The sequence below is a fragment of the Taudactylus pleione genome, unplaced genomic scaffold, assembly GCF_031769625.1.
Source record: "Taudactylus pleione unplaced genomic scaffold, aTauple2 ptg001525l, whole genome shotgun sequence".
NCBI classification, from domain to species: Eukaryota; Metazoa; Chordata; class Amphibia; order Anura; family Myobatrachidae; genus Taudactylus; species Taudactylus pleione.
The window spans coordinates 80532-98807 of NW_028285922.1; the positions used below are offsets into that span (position 1 = coordinate 80532).

General features: G+C 47.3%; 1 protein-coding gene across 1 annotated transcript in view; it reads left to right on the forward strand.

Annotated features, from left to right (window-relative positions):
- Positions 1–18276, forward strand: part of LOC148442427 (kinesin-like protein KIFC3) — a 448407-nt gene that overhangs the window by 71330 nt on the left and 358801 nt on the right. The window contains exon 3 of the mRNA XM_088463959.1: positions 8830–8993. Within this exon, the coding sequence (XP_088320085.1) occupies positions 8830–8993 (164 nt within the window). The remainder of the gene's footprint in view (positions 1–8829; positions 8994–18276) is intronic.

Below are 18276 nucleotides of genomic sequence, written 5' to 3' on the forward strand. Positions count from 1 at the left end.
CTGACGGTAGGCGTTCCCTTGGGAACGTCACCGTCAGGGAGGCACGCCCCCGGCACGCCCACCAAAGGGGGCGTGCTGTCAATCAACATCGACAGCACGCCCCCTTTGATCAGACACAACGAGCGAAGGAAAGTCCTTCGCTCGTCGCGTCTGACGCATGCGCACGACGGAGCTCCCGCCGTCATGCGCATGCTCAGTGCACAACATCGACCCACTTGCGAGCGGACAGCCGCTTGCGAGTGGGTCTGAATCAGGCCCAATGTCTCAATAAAAAAGAGAATTTAAAAAAAGTGTAAAAATCAGAAAAGAAACTGTGGGGTCCCCCCTCAAAAGCATAACCTACCCCAGGCTCTGTGAGGCAGTCCTGGTTCAAAAAATACGGGGGGACAAAATGTGTAGGGGTCCCTGTATTTACTGAACCAGCACTGGGCTCTGTGAGCCTGTCCTGGTTTTAAAAATACGGAGAAAACTGGCAGTAGTTGGGGTGTAATGCCTCAGACAGGGGACCATTGCCAAAGCATTAACACCCCATACTAGTCAGCCCAGGCCGGGGATCCCAAGGAAACCAAAAAACAAAACAGTGGAGCGCTTTCTAACCAGGGGGTATTAGTATATCACCAGCAGCTGACATATGAGTTATACTGCCAAAAAAAAAATCGCAATAAACAACCAATGCTAAAATATATATATATACATATTTCTGCACTTGTAACAACCAAAAAATATATATATATATATATATATATACTCAAGAGCTGTATTATTCAATGTATTGCTACAATATTACAATTCAGACTAAAATAGAACTGCAGTTCCTGCAAAATATTAAATACAAATCTTATCATTCAGCATAATGGTAACATTGTATCAATCAGTACATAAGGGGATACAGGGCCGGACTGGCCCACAGGGGTACAGAGGAAACCCCCGTTGGGCCCCATTGTCCCCTGGGTGGTGGGTGCAGGGGTAATAGTGATAATAATAATAATAGAGTAATATAATTTTTTACAGTAGGACTACAGGTCCCAGCATCAGGGCCGTAGCTAGGGTAGTGTGACAAGTGCCATGGCACAGGGCACCGCAGGGCAGGGGGCGCTGTTTGGGCCTGTCAGTTTTTCCTGTTTTGTATCATTTTCACTTGTAGCTTCCTCTTATTTCATCCCCAGCATCTATGCCCCTATTTAAAAAATGGGGAGGGGGAGGCGCCAATGCTCTCTCTGGCACGGGGTACCAGAAGGTCTAGTTACGGCTCTGCCCTGCATGCCCACCCTTTGGCACTTGTAGATCTACATACACACAGTACACACACACCGGACACACAGACACTGGACACACACAGTACATACAGAGTACACACACCCCATATACACACCGTACATACACCGGACACACACACCGGACACACACACCGGACACACACACACAGTACACACACACCGTACACACACACACACACACACCGGACACACACACCGGACACACACACACACACACACACACCGTAGCCAGTAAAAGTTTATTACATGAAATAACACTCACATTATACTCACCTTGTCCCCGGTGTGACCGATTCCCTTCTCCGGTAACATCCCAGTTTTTGGCTAAAAAAAAAAATGAAATGAAATATTACGCTCCTGCCCCTTGGCGCAGGCCGCTCCTCCTGTCCAGTGTGTACTATGGTTATTTATTTATTTTTATTTTTTACAGTGGGTATACTGGTGCTGGCCGCCTGCTGGCACTTGTAGTTTTACAAGTGCCAAAATGCAGGCACACTGGGACCTGTAGTCCCACTGTAAAAAAACAATATTATTATTATCACTGTTGCCCCGCCCAGGGGTGCAGGGAAGAGCCCCAGGCTTCAGCCCAGAAGTGGGGTGCTCAGGAGAGGGGGGCCCCCTTTATTAGGGGGGTCCTCACCTCCCCTGGGATCCCTGGCCTGGGCTGGCTAGTTTGGGGTGTTAATGCTGTGGCCGGGGTGACCTGGTGAGAGGGTCCCCTGTCTGAGGCATTACACCCCGGCTAGTGGAGCCCAGAGCTTGGTAAGATTTTGGGAGGGGGGCCATGTCACTTAAGAAAAAAAAATGAACCCTTTATTTGCTTTATCACAGGCAGAAGCATGCACGGATTACACGGATCTGTCTATGGTTCTGCTAAACACACTGCTCACAAGGGCTGTATTTAAAACCTCTATTTTGTACTGAGTTTGCTTAAATGACACCAGTGATTCTAATCCCGATTCTTGGTAAATTCCTGGTTGTATTCCCCTGGCTGTATTACTGGCTGTATTCCCCTGGCTGTATTCCCCTGGCTGTATTGCCCTGGCTGTATTCCCCTGGCTGTATTGCCCTGGCTGTATTGCCCTGGCTGTATTGCCCTGGCTGTATTCCCCTGGCTGTATTGCCCTGGCTGTATTGCCCTGGCTGTATTCCCCTGGCTGTATTCCCGGCGATGGAAAGTACCAGACGGTGCAATTATTTCTATTCTCTCCAGAGTTTTACTTTAGTAAATTTCCATATTCAAAAAAATGGCCAAACCCCCCGGAGATTGTACTCTGAGAGCAGACACGACTCCTGGTAATTGTACCCCATAATCTATGCGTCTTATAGTCTCTGTACTGACATCCCCCTACTCCATACTTACTGACACTCTGGTAGCCCAGGAGGTCAGCGCAGCGGGGGGGGTGGGGGCGGCTGAAGTGGGCTGCACAGGGGGTGTACCAGCACAACAGTGACCCCGACCCCCGCTTTATAGTGGCGATATTACCGGCATTATAAAGCAGGGGGCGGGGCTGCGATTCAGCGTGAATTGCGTCATCGCACCCCTAGACCACCCACCTTCGCGTGCAGGCATGGGGGTACACGGGAGGCCGGCAGCCAATCCGGGAGACTTTCCTGACCTTGTGAGGGGCCGGGAGAGGCTCCTGATTTTCGTGAGGCTCCCGGCAGTCCCGGTACTCTGTATACCCCACTCTGTAATCAGGACTCTGTATACCTCACTCTGTAATCAGGACTCTGTATACCCCACTCTGTAATCAGGACTCTGTAATCAGGATCATTATTATACAATATAAGGACACGTTACATGTATTCTGGGAAAGGGACATCATACTGTCTCTCTCACTAAGCCATGATTACTTCTAACTCTGGAATTCAAAGACTTATCCTCACCCAAAGGGCCTCCTCTGGTAGATATATCCTCATAGCCCCAACTGCTCACACTTCTGTCATCTTATATATATATTCTCCATTGTAGCCAATCAGTAGTGTAGAACATTCCAAGGACTAGATCAACCTGCAGCCAATCAGAGCATTAGAGCACTCACAAGACTAGAACAACCTGCAGCCAATCAGAGCATTAGAGCAGTCACAGGACTAGAACAACATGCAGCCAATCAGAGCATTAGAGCAGTCACAGGACTAGAACAACCTGCAGCCAATCAGAGCATTAGAGCAATCACAGGACTAGAACAACCTGCAGCCAATCAGAGCATTAGAGCAATCACAGGACTAGAACAACCTGCAGCCAATCAGAGAATTAGAGCAGTCACAGGACTAGAACAACCTGCAGCCAATCAGAGCATTAGAGCAGTCACAGGACTAGAACAACCTGCAGCCAATCAGAGCATTAGAGCAGTCACAGGACTAGAACAACCTGCAGCCAATCAGAGCATTAGGACATTTGCAGGAGTCCATTGCAAACACAGGCTTTCTATAGGGGGGTTCCAGGCGAGTGTGACCAGGCCATGAAGAGATAATCAGCACTTATGCAGCTATAATATGCGTCATACGCAAATATGAAATAATTCTGACATATACAGGACCAGCGATCACAGTAACCCGTTATATGCAGCCGTAGGGCCGTCCTGCCTGAGCTGAATGTTTTTATTTCACCATTCTAGAGCATGGGACCAAGTTCAGGAATCTGGTGGTCGGGGGGGGGGGGGGAGGAGAGGAGAACCCAGCACTGCCCTGGGCATATATGTACATATTATTATTATTATTATTATCGTTTATTTATATGGCGCCACAAGTGTTCCGCAGCGCCTTACAAGGTACATATCCAAAAAGTGACTTACAGTAAATTACAATACAATGAAGGACAAGGACATGGATAATATACATTGATACATAGGTGGCCATAACACCCACATAAGCAGCAAAGCATAGGCACCAAGTGTTAGGTGTCCTAGTGGTGAGTAAGAGGTAGATGAACATATAGTAAGGAGAAGCACAAGAGGGTAGAGGGCCCTGCTCGCAGGAGCTTACATTCTCAAGGGGAGGAGCAGACAGATGGGTGTGATACAGATGGGGAAGACAGGGAGGAGGGAGCATGTAGTAGCAAGTTAGGATGTGAGCTGGAAAGCGTTGATGAAGTAGTGGGTCTTGAGAGCCTGTTTGAAGGATTGTAGAGAAGTGGAGAGTCTGATGGGGAGAGGGAGAGAGTTCCAGAGGTGGGGAGCGGCACGGGCAAAGTCTTGGAGGCGGTAGTGGGAGGAAGTAATCAGTTGGCAGGAGAGGCGGCATTTGTTGAACGAAGAGGGCGGCCAGGAAAGTGAAGGGAGATGAGGTCATAGATGTAAATGGGAGAGGAGTGTGTGAGGGCTTTGTAAGTGAGTGTGAGAACCTTGAATTGGGCTCTGAAGGGGAAGGGGAGCCAGTGGAGGGCTTGTAGGAGAGGGGAGGCAGATGTAGAGCGTTTGGAGAGGAAGATAAGCCGTGCAGCAGCATTAAGGATAGACTGGAGAGGAGCGAGATGGGATTTGGGGAGGCCAGATAGGAGAAGGTTACAGTAATCCAATCTTGAGATGACCAGTGAGTGTATTAACATCTTAGTTGCATCCTGGGTGAGAAAGGGTCTAATCCTGGAAATATTTTTAAGATGGAAATGACAGGATTGTGAGAGGTTCTGGATATGTGGTTTAAAGGAGAGGGAGGAGTCCAGGATAACTCCAAGACAGCGCACTTTGGGGCTAGAGGAGATAGTTGTGCCGTCAATTGATAAAGAAATAGTGGGAGGTGAGGTTATGTGGGAGGGTGGGAAGATGATCATCTCAGTCTTAGACATATTAAGTTTAAGAAATCGCTGGGACATCCAGGAAGATATAGCAGAAAGACAGTTGGAGATCCGAGTGAGGAGAGAGGGAGAGATGTCAGGGGAGGAAAGGTAGATCTGAGTGTCGTCAGCATAAAGATGATAATGGAGGTCAAAAGAGCTGATGAGTTCACCTAGAGAGGATGTATAGAGGGAGAAAAGGAGTGGTCCAAGAACAGAACCTTGGGGAACACCTACTGTGAGAGGATGTGGGGGGGAAGATAGGCCATGAGAGGAGACAGAGAAGGATCGATCAGAAAGGTAGGAGGATAGCCAGGAGAGGGCAGTTTCACGTAGGATTCACAAGGGAGTGTAGGATTTGCAAGAGGAGAGGGTTGTCCACAGTGTCAAAAGCAGCAGAAAGGTCAAGGAGAAAGAGTAGAGAGTAGTGGCATTTGGATTTGGCAGCAAGGAGGTCATTGCTGACTTTAGTGAGGGCAGTTTCTGTGGAGTGGAGAGAACGGAAGCCAGACTGAAAAGGGTCAAGGAGGGAGTGGGAGGAAAGAAAGCTGGTAAGGCGGTTGTAAACAATATGCTCAAGGAGTTTGGATGCAAAAGGGAGGAGAGAGATGGGTCGGTAGTTGGCGAGAGTGTTAGGATCAAGAGTAGGTTTTTTAAGAATGGGGGAGACAAGGGCATGTTTGAATGCAGAAGGGACAGTGCCAGATGAGAGGGAGAGATTGAGGAGGTGGGCAAGATGGGAACAGGCACAGGGAGAGAGGTAGCGGAGGAGACGTGAGGGGATAGGGTCAAGGGGGGAGGAGGAAGGGGGGGGGGGGACTGGATAAGGGCCATGACTTCCTCTCCAGATACGGGGGAGATGGATGTTAGTGTAGGTAAAATGGAAGGGGAGGGATGACTCGGGAAAGGAGGAGGTGTAGTGCTGGGCGACTGGTGGGATATGATATCCTGACGTATGGAGTCAATTTTATATGTGAAGTAGGAAGCAAAGTCAAGGGCAGAGAGCAAGGAGGGAAGGCGGGGAGGGGGTGGGCAGAGGAGGGAGTTCAGGGTGGTGAAGAGACGTTGCGGATTTGAGGATTGGGAGGAGATGAGGTGCTTGAAGTATGACTGTTTAGAAAGGGAAAGGGCAGCACTGTAGGATGAGAGCATAAATTTGAAATGGAGAAAATCTGCCTTAGAGCGTGACCTTCTCCACTGTCGCTCGGCGGTTCGGGAACACTTTTGCAGATATCTGGTGCATTTGGAATGCCAGGGTTGAAGTGTGGATCTGCGAGGGTGAGTAGTGATCGCCGGAGCAACAGAGTCTAGAGCAGAAGTAAGGGAGGTATTGTATAGGGAAGCAGCTTGTTCAGCGCAGGAGAGAGAGAGCAAAGGAGAAAGAAGCGAGTCAAGTAGGGAAGAAAAGGATACGGTGTCGATAGCCTCAATGTTACGCCTAGTGATAGTGGCCTTGGGAGGTAGAGGGGGGGAAGGGGAGAGGGATAGGTTAAAAGAGAGAAGGTGATGGTCAGAGAGGGGGAATGGGGAATTGGAATAATCAGAAATATCACAACGGTGAGTAAAGACCAGATCAAGCGAATGCCCACTCACATGGGAGGGTGAGGAGGTCCATTGGGAGAGACCAAATGATGATGTTAGGGTGAGAATTTTGGAAGCAGAGAGTTCAGTGAGGATATCAATTGGAATATTGAAGTCACCTAAGATAATGGAGGGAAGGTCTGAGGAGAGAAAGTGAGGGAGCCAGGAAGCAAAGTTGTCAAGGAATTTGGAGGGATTGCCAGGGGGACGGTAAATGATAGCTACTCGCAGGTGTACTGGTTGGAAAAGACGTATAGTATGAACCTCAAATGTAGAGAATGTAAGGGATGGTTCAGGGGGTATAAGTTGGTAGGTGTAACCAGGGGATAGAAGGACGCCAACACCACCACCATGGCGACCCCCAGGCCGAGGGGTGTGAGAGAAGGTGAGGCCCCCAGAGGAGAGAGCTGCAGCAGAAGTGGTGTCAGAAGGTGAAATCCAGGTTTCAGTAATGGCTAGGAGATGCAAGTTGTTGGAGATGAAAAGGTCATGGGTGGGAACCAGTTTATTACAGACTGATCTGGCATTCCAGAGGGCACAGGATAAAGGGACAGCGTTTATGGGAGAGATGTGAATGAGATTTTCAGGATTACTGTAACGAGTATGTGAGATTGATTTTGGGGACCGAGATGAATAGAGTGGAGAGATTGTGTGGTCACCAATGCTGGGAAGGGAACCCAGGGGGCTTAACAAGATGTGTATGGAGGTGGGATGAGGTGGCATGGAGAGGAGGATTGGAGGAGCGATTAGCAGTGGGGTAGTAGGACCATGGTGGGCTAGAAGAGAATGCAAGTGTATTAGTGGGAGAGTAGAGGGAGGAAGGCAGACAGAGGAGGGGAGATAAGGGAAGGAGAAGGTGAAGGAGGCAAGGGGAAAAGGATAAAGGTGGAGGAAAGGGGCAGAGCAGAGGATTAGGTAGACACTGAGTGAGGGTGGAAGTGGAAGAAAACATGGTCAAGGTGAGGTAGAGGTGGTTAGGGGGAAGAAGACTGGAAGAAGGAATAACGTATGAGTGTGAGTGACAGTGCAGGAGATTTGCAGAAAATCACGTGAGAATACAGTGGATAAAAGGTGTCTGCACAATAACAAAAGTTTATTATTGAGGGGAGTAAAAGTGGAGATTAATAGGTGGAGAAAATGAATGTGAAAGTAGAGTGTTAGAAGTTAGATTACATGTGGCAGGGCATAGGACTTAGGGAACAAGACATATTTACTAAGAAGAAAACGGAAATTGGTGCAGAATACAGTGGGCTTTGAGGTCTAGGACAAAGTTTAGCAACTACAGTGTTAAGTTCTTACAATGAGCAAGCAGAATCCAGTGAATAATGTCCTGGCAATTCTGACATCCGGTGTTTGTATTGAATAAGTAATATTTTGCGCTCTCATTTCATGATGTTACGTTGTCCAAATGTTGTTCAGATTTCTGGTGCAGTTAGCATGTTATCCTTCTGTTTGACTTCGGTTTAACGGCACAATTATGTTTAAATTGCACTTTTAATTTCGCACTTCTATATTGAGCACTACAGCCAGGCTTCTACAGCCATGTAAAGGTTCTTAAGTAATGAGACCTAGCATGTGTATGCAATCACTAAAACAACCCCCAATCCCCACCCACTGGATGGGTAGCAATAAATTTAATTAAACAAACAAACAAGAAATACCACAGAGCTAAGAACTGGATCTATACAGCTACAACCTATGACAAATATATATATATATATATATATATATATATATGCAAGATAAACTTGCAGCAATGCCTGGTATGGATTTACCTGCAGGATGGAAAGAAACGAGGTCACTTCACGATCGATAACAGCTGAAGATAAAGTACTAATAATGGCGGTATAACGGCACAATTATGTTTAAATTGCACTTTTAATTTCGCACTTCTATATTGAGCACTACAGCCAGTCTCTTTATGTACTAGAAGGTGTATTATTATGCAGTAATAATTAATGGTCTATATTACGGCACCCCTAACAGTGCATGTTTTCCATATCTCCTAGTTGGTGCACAGGTGTACTCATTACTGGAGGACACATGGTGAAAGATCCACAGGTGGTGCTAATTATTTCATGTGTGATACTGAGCAGATCTTATAATACTAAAGCTGCATGTTTTTATGTTATTTGCACCGTGGTGTAGCTGTATACACACTCAGGATGGTCCAGCACTTGGTTTACTCCTTTGCAGGTAGTGGTGACAGCGATGGGATTTGTGTATCGGAGGATGATGGGACGGGAGCTCCTGACGATCAGTTATTGGGAGATATCCGCTCCCCCCTCACTGAGTTTCTGGCCTTCAGGCAGGAGAACAGCGCAGACCGGGCGGCGTCTTATGGTCGGGAGTCCAGCAAGGTAAGCGCACATTACGTGTATACGCTCTGCTTGTGCCGCCTCTCTGACTCCTTCCTACTATAGGAGCTAATATACAGGCGGTACTGTGTCCAGCTCTATATAATACATATACATTATAGGAGCTGATATACAGGCGGTACTGTGTCCAGCTCTATATAATGCATATACATTATAGGAGCTGATATACAGGCGGTACTGTGTCCAGCTCTATATAATGCATATACATTATAGGAGCTGATATACAGGCGGTACTGTGTCCAGCTCTATATAGTACATATACATTATAGGAGCTGATATACAGGCGGTACTGTGTCCAGCTCTATATAATACATATACATTATAGGAGCTGATATACAGGCGGTACTGTGTCCAGCTCTATATAGTACATATACATTATAGGAGCTGATATACAGGCGGTACTGTGTCCAGCTCTATATAGTACATATACATTATAGGAGCTGATATACAGGCGGTACTGTGTCCAGCTCTATATAATACATATACATTATAGGAGCTGATATACAGGCGGTACTGTGTCCAGCTCTATATAATACATATACATTATAGGAGCTGATATACAGGCGGTACTGTGTCCAGCTCTATATAATACATATACATTATAGGAGCTGATATACAGGCGGTACTGTGTCCAGCTCTATATAGTACATATACATTATAGGAGCTGATATACAGGCGGTACTGTGTCCAGCTCTATATAGTACATATACATTATAGGAGCTGATATACAGGCGGTACTGTGTCCAGCTCTATATAATACATATACATTATAGGAGCTGATATACAGGCGGTACTGTGTCCAGCTCTATATAGTACATATACATTATAGGAGCTGATATACAGGCGGTACTGTGTCCAGCTCTATATAGTACATATACATTATAGGAGCTGATATACAGGCGGTACTGTGTCCAGCTCTATATAGTACATATACATTATAGGAGCTGATATACAGGCGGTACTGTGTCCAGCTCTATATAGTACATATACATTATAGGAGCTGATATACAGGCGGTACTGTGTCCAGCTCTATATAATACATATACATTATAGGAGCTGATATACAGGCGGTACTGTGTCCAGCTCTATATAGTGCATATACATTATAGGAGCTGATATACAGGCGGTACTGTGTCCAGCTCTATATAGTGCATATACATTATAGGAGCTGATATACAGGCGGTACTGTGTCCAGCTCTATATAGTGCATATACATTATAGGAGCTGATATACAGGCGGTACTGTGTCCAGCTCTATATAATGCATATACATTATAGGAGCTGATATACAGGCGGTACTGTGTCCAGCTCTATATAGTGCATATACATTATAGGAGCTGATATACAGGCGGTACTGTGTCCAGCTCTATATAGTGCATATACATTATAGGAGCTGATATACAGGCGGTACTGTGTCCAGCTCTATATAGTGCATATACATTATAGGAGCTGATATACAGGCGGTACTGTGTCCAGCTCTATATAGTGCATATACATTATAGGAGCTGATATACAGGCGGTACTGTGTCCAGCTCTATATAGTGCATATACATTATAGGAGCTGATATACAGGCGGTACTGTGTCCAGCTCTATATAATGCATATACATTATAGGAGCTGATATACAGGCGGTACTGTGTCCAGCTCTATATAATGCATATACATTATAGGAGCTGATATACAGGCGGTACTGTGTCCAGCTCTATATAATGCATATACATTATAGGAGCTGATATACAGGCGGTACTGTGTCCAGCTCTATATAATGCATATACATTATAGGAGCTGATATACAGGCGGTACTGTGTCCAGCTCTATATAATGCATATACATTATAGGAGCTGATATACAGGCGGTACTGTGTCCAGCTCTATATAGTGCATATACATTATAGGAGCTGATATACAGGCGGTACTGTGCCCAGCTCTATATAGTGCATATACATTATAGGAGCTGATATACAGGCGGTACTGTGCCCAGCTCTATATAGTGCATATACATTATAGGAGCTGATATACAGGCGGTACTGTGTCCAGCTCTATATAATGCATATACATTATAGGAGCTGATATACAGGCGGTACTGTGTCCAGCTCTATATAATGCATATACATTATAGGAGCTGATATACAGGCGGTACTGTGTCCAGCTCTATATAATGCATATACATTATAGGAGCTGATATACAGGCGGTACTGTGTCCAGCTCTATATAATGCATATACATTATAGGAGCTGATATACAGGCGGTACTGTGTCCAGCTCTATATAATGCATATACATTATAGGAGCTGATATACAGGCGGTACTGTGTCCAGCTCTATATAATGCATATACATTATAGGAGCTGATATACAGGCGGTACTGTGTCCAGCTCTATATAATGCATATACATTATAGGAGCTGATATACAGGCGGTACTGTGTCCAGCTCTATATAGTGCATATACATTATAGGAGCTGATATACAGGCGGTACTGTGTCCAGCTCTATATAGTGCATATACATTATAGGAGCTGATATACAGGCGGTACTGTGTCCAGCTCTATATAGTGCATATACATTATAGGAGCTGATATACAGGCGGTACTGTGTCCAGCTCTATATAGTGCATATACATTATAGGAGCTGACATACAGGCGGTACTGTGTCCAGCTCTATATAGTGCATATACATTATAGGAGCTGACATACAGGCGGTACTGTGTCCAGCTCTATATAGTGCATATACATTATAGGAGCTGACATACAGGCGGTACTGTGTCCAGCTCTATATAGTGCATATACATTATAGGAGCTGACATACAGGCGGTACTGTGTCCAGCTCTATATAGTGCATATACATTATAGGAGCTGACATACAGGCGGTACTGTGTCCAGCTCTATATAGTGCATATACATTATAGGAGCTGACATACAGGCGGTACTGTGTCCAGCTCTATATAGTGCATATACATTATAGGAGCTGACATACAGGCGGTACTGTGTCCAGCTCTATATAGTGCATATACATTATAGGAGCTGACATACAGGCGGTACTGTGTCCAGCTCTATATAGTGCATATACATTATAGGAGCTGACATACAGGCGGTACTGTGTCCAGCTCTATATAGTGCATATACATTATAGGAGCTGACATACAGGCGGTACTGTGTCCAGCTCTATATAGTGCATATACATTATAGGAGCTGACATACAGGCGGTACTGTGTCCAGCTCTATATAGTGCATATACATTATAGGAGCTGACATACAGGCGGTACTGTGTCCAGCTCTATATAGTGCATATACATTATAGGAGCTGACATACAGGCGGTACTGTGTCCAGCTCTATATAGTGCATATACATTATAGGAGCTGACATACAGGCGGTACTGTGTCCAGCTCTATATAGTGCATATACATTATAGGAGCTGACATACAGGCGGTACTGTGTCCAGCTCTATATAGTGCATATACATTATAGGAGCTGACATACAGGCGGTACTGTGTCCAGCTCTATATAGTGCATATACATTATAGGAGCTGACATACAGGCGGTACTGTGTCCAGCTCTATATAGTGCATATACATTATAGGAGCTGACATACAGGCGGTACTGTGTCCAGCTCTATATAGTGCATATACATTATAGGAGCTGACATACAGGCGGTACTGTGTCCAGCTCTATATAGTGCATATACATTATAGGAGCTGATATACAGGCGGTACTGTGTCCAGCTCTATATAGTGCATATACATTATAGGAGCTGATATACAGGCGGTACTGTGTCCAGCTCTATATAGTGCATATACATTATAGGAGCTGATATACAGGCGGTACTGTGTCCAGCTCTATATAATGCATATACATTATAGGAGCTGATATACAGGCGGTACTGTGTCCAGCTCTATATAATGCATATACATTATAGGAGCTGATATACAGGCGGTACTGTGTCCAGCTCTATATAATGCATATACATTATAGGAGCTGATATACAGGCGGTACTGTGTCCAGCTCTATATAATGCATATACATTATAGGAGCTGATATACAGGCGGTACTGTGTCCAGCTCTATATAATGCATATACATTATAGGAGCTGATATACAGGCGGTACTGTGTCCAGCTCTATATAATGCATATACATTATAGGAGCTGATATACAGGCGGTACTGTGTCCAGCTCTATATAATGCATATACATTATAGGAGCTGATATACAGGCGGTACTGTGTCCAGCTCTATATAATGCATATACATTATAGGAGCTGATATACAGGCGGTACTGTGTCCAGCTCTATATAATGCATATACATTATAGGAGCTGATATACAGGCGGTACTGTGTCCAGCTCTATATAATGCATATACATTATAGGAGCTGATATACAGGCGGTACTGTGTCCAGCTCTATATAATACATATACATTATAGGAGCTGATATACAGGCGGTACTGTGCCCAGCTCTATATAATACATATACATTATAGGAGCTGATATACAGGCGGTACTGTGCCCAGCTCTATATAATACATATACATTATAGGAGCTGATATACAGGCGGTACTGTGCCCAGCTCTATATAATACATATACATTACAGGAGCTGATATACAGGCGGTACTGTGCCCAGCTCTATATAATACATATACATTACAGGAGCTGATATACAGGCGGTACTGTGCCCAGCTCTATATAATACATATACATTACAGGAGCTGATATACAGGCGGTACTGTGCCCAGCTCTATATAATACATATACATTACAGGAGCTGATATACAGGCGCTACTGTGCCCAGCTCTATATAATACATATACATTACAGGAGCTGATATACAGGCGCTACTGTGCCCAGCTCTATATAATACATATACATTACAGGAGCTGATATACAGGCGCTACTGTGCCCAGCTCTATATAATACATATACATTACAGGAGCTGATATACAGGCGGTACTGTGTCCAGCTCTATATAGTACATATACATTACAGGAGCTGATATACAGGCGGTACTGTGTCCAGCTCTATATAATACATATACATTACAGGAGCTGATATACAGGCGGTACTGTGTCCAGCTCTATATAATACATATACATTATAGGAGCTGATATACAGGCGGTACTGTGTCCAGCTCTATATAGTACATATACATTATAGGAGCTGATATACAGGCGGTACTGTGTCCAGCTCTATATAGTACATATACATTATAGGAGCTGATATACAGGCGGTACTGTGTCCAGCTCTATATAGTACATATACATTATAGGAGCTGATATACAGGCGGTACTGTGTCCAGCTCTATATAGTACATATACATTATAGGAGCTGATATACAGGCGGTACTGTGTCCAGCTCTATATAATACATATACATTATAGGAGCTGATATACAGGCGGTACTGTGTCCAGCTCTATATAATAGTTGGAGGTGTTTGTGGAAGTGGGAAAACTTGCAGTGTATGATGGGAGGGTACAGATTAGCGCTGCGCTCAGATTCCAAAAGCAGACACTAGATTATATAAAGGGGGAGGGGGTACATGGTTATTTACACTCTGTGCTGTCATCTATCACCTCCAGGTTCCCAATTCCTCCAGCTGTTATCTTACAGGATTGCAGCATCCCCACAGACAGCCCTACTGACTCTCCTGCCTCTAATCTGCAGCCTCTACTCTCCCTTCCCATCTCTCTGCACCATCTGCAGCCTCTACTCTCCCTTCCCATCTCTCTGCACCATCTGCAGCCTCTACTCTCCTTTCCCATCTCTCTGCACCATCTGCAGCCTCTACTCTCCCTTCCCATCTCTCTGCACCATCTGCAGCCTCTACTCTCCTTTCCCATCTCTCTGCACCATCTGCAGCCTCTACTCTCCCTTCCCAACTCTCTGCACCATCTGCAGCCTCTACTCTCCTTTCCCATTGCCTTGCAGCCTCTACTCTCCCTTCCCATTGCTCTACACCATTTGTAGACTCTACTCTCCCTTCCCATCGCTCTGTAGCCTCTACTCTCCCTTCCTATCGCTCCGCACCATCTGTACCCCCTACTCTCCGTTCCAAACGCTCTGCAGCCTCTACTCTATCTTCCCATCGCTCTGCATCATCTGTACCCTCTACTCTCACTTCCCATCGCTCCGCACCATCAGTAGCCTCTACTCTCCCTTCGCATCGCTCCGCACCATCTGTAGCCTCTTCTCTCCCTTCCGATCACTCTGCACCATCTGTAGCCTCTTCTCTCCCTTCCCATCGCTCTGCAGCCTCTACTCTTCCTTCCCATCGCTCTGCACCATCTGTAGCCTCTTCTCTCCCTTCCCATCGCTCTGCAGCCTCTACTCTTCCTTCCCATCGCTCTGCACCATCTGTAGCCTCTACTCTCCCTTCCCATTGCTCTGCACCATCTGTAGCCTCTACTCTCCCTTCCAATCGCTCTGCACCATCTGCAATCTCTACTCTCCCTTCCCATCACTCTGCACCATCTGCAGCCTCTACTCTCCCTTCCCATCGCTCTGCACCATCTGCGCCTCTACTCTCCCTTTCCATCGCTCTGCAGCCTCTACTCTCCCTTCCCATCGCTCTGCACCATCTGTAGCCTCTACTCTCCCTTTCCATCGCTCTGCACCATCTGCAGCCTCTACTCTCCCTTCCCATCGCTCTGCACCATCTGTAGCCTCTACTCTCCCTTCCAATCGCTCTGCACCATCTGCAATCTCTACTCTCCCTTCCCATCGCTCTGCACCATCTGTAGCCTCTACTCTCCCTTCCCATCGCTCTGCACCATCTGCAGCCTCTACTCTCCCTTCCCATCGCTCTGCAGCCTCTACTCTCCCTTTCCATCGCTCTGCACCATCTGCAGCCTCTACTCTCCCTTCCCATCGCTCTGAACCATCAGTAGCCTCTACTCTCCCTTCCCATCGCTCCGCACCATCTGTAGCCTCTACTCTCCCTGCCCATCGCTCTGCACCATCTGTAGCCTCTACTCTCCCTTCCCATCACTCTGCACCATCTGTAGCCTCTTCTCTCACTTCCCATCACTCTGCAGCCTCTACTCTCCCTTCCCATCGCTCTGCACCATCTGTAGCCTCTACTCTCCCTTCCCATCGCTCTGCACCATCTGTAGCCTCTACTCTCCCTTCCAATCGCTCTGCACCATCTGCAATCTCTACTCTCCCTTCCCATCGCTCTGCACCATCTGCAGCCTCTACTCTCCCTTCCCATCGCTCTGCAGCCTCTACCCTCCCTTCCAATCGCTCTGCACCATCTGCAGCCTCTACTCTCCCTTCCCATCGCTCTGCAGCCTCTACTCTCCCTTCCCATCGCTCTGCACCATCTGTAGCCTCTACTCTCCCTTCCAATCGCTCTGCACCATCTGCAGCCTCTACTCTCCCTTCCCATCACTCTGCAGCCTCTACTCTCCCTTCCCATCGCTCTGCACCATCTTCAGCCTCTACTCTCCCTTTCCATCGCTCTGCAGCCTCTACTCTCCCTTCCCATCGCTCTGCACCATCTGTAGCCTCTTCTCTCCCTTCCCATTGCTATGCACCATCTGCAGCCTCTACTCTCCCTTCCCATCACTCTGCAGCCTCTACTCTCCCTTCCCATCGCTCTGCACCATCTTCAGCCTCTACTCTCCCTTTCCATCGCTCTCTCCCTTCCCATCACTCTGCAGCCTCTACTCTCCCTTCCCATCGCTCTGCACCATCTTCAGCCTCTACTCTCCCTTTCCATCGCTCTGCACCATCTGTAGCCTCTACTCTCCCTTCCCATCGCTCTGCACCATCTGCAGCCTCTACTCTCCCTTCCCATCGCTCTGCACCATCTGTAGCCTCTACTCTCCCTTCCAATCGCTCTGCACCATCTGCAGCCTCTACTCTCCCTTCCCATCACTCTGCAGCCTCTACTCTCCCTTCCCATCGCTCTGCACCATCTTCAGCCTCTACTCTCCCTTTCCATCGCTCTGCAGCCTCTACTCTCCCTTCCCATCGCTCTGCACCATCTGTAGCCTCTTCTCTCACTTCCCATCACTCTGCAGCCTCTACTCTCCCTTTCCATCGCTCTGCACCATCTGAAGCCTCTACTCTCCCTTCCCATCGCTCTGCACCATCTGTAGCCTCTACTCTCCCTTCCAATCGCTCTGCACCATCTGCAATCTCTACTCTCCCTTCCCATCGCTCTGCACCATCTGCAGCCTCTACTCTCCCTTCCCATCGCTCTGCAGCCTCTACCCTCCCTTCCAATCGCTCTGCACCATCTGCAATCTCTACTCTCCCTTCCCATCGCTCTGCACCATCTGCAGCCTCTACTCTCCCTTCCCATCGCTCTGCAGCCTCTACTCTCCCTTCCCATCGCTCTGCACCATCTGTAGCCTCTACTCTCCCTTCCAATCGCTCTGCACCATCTGCAGCCTCTACTCTCCCTTCCCATCACTCTGCAGCCTCTACTCTCCCTTCCCATCGCTCTGCACCATCTTCAGCCTCTACTCTCCCTTTCCATCGCTCTGCAGCCTCTACTCTCCCCTTCCCATCGCTCTGCACCATCTGTAGCCTCTACTCTCCCTTCCCATTGCTATGCACCATCTGCAGCCTCTACTCTCCCTTCCCATCGCTCTGCACCATCTGTAGCCTCTACTCTCCCTTCCCATCGCTCTGCACCATCTGCAGCCTCTACTCTCCCTTCCCATCGCTCTGCACCATCTGCAGCCTCTACTCTCCCTTCCCATCGCTCTGCACCATCTGCAGCCTCTACTCTCCCTTCCCATCGCTCTGCAGCCTCTACTCTCCCTTTCCATCGCTCTGCACCATCTGCAGCCTCTTCTCCCCCTTCCCATCGCTCTGCACCATCTGTAGATGAAACTCTCACTTCCCATTGCTCCGCACCATCAGTAGCCTCTACTCTCCCTTCCCATCGCTCTGCACCATCTGTAGCCTCTACTCTCCCTTCCCATCGCTCTGCACCATCTGCAGCCTCTACTCTCCCTTCCCATCGCTCTACACCATCTGCAGCCTCTACTCTCCCTTCCCATCGCTCTGCACCATCTGCAGCCTCTACTCTCCCTTCCCATCGCTGTGCAGTCTCTACTCTCCCTTCCCATCGCTCTGCACCAACTGCAGCCTCTACTCTCCCTTCCCCTCGCTCTGCAGCCTCTACTCTCCCTTCCCATCGCTCTGCACCATCTGTAGCCTCTACTCTCCCTTCCCATCGCTCTGCAGCCTCTACTCTTCCTTCTCATCGCTCTGCACCATCTGTAGCCTCTTCTCTCACTTCCCATCACTCTGCAGCCTCTACTCTC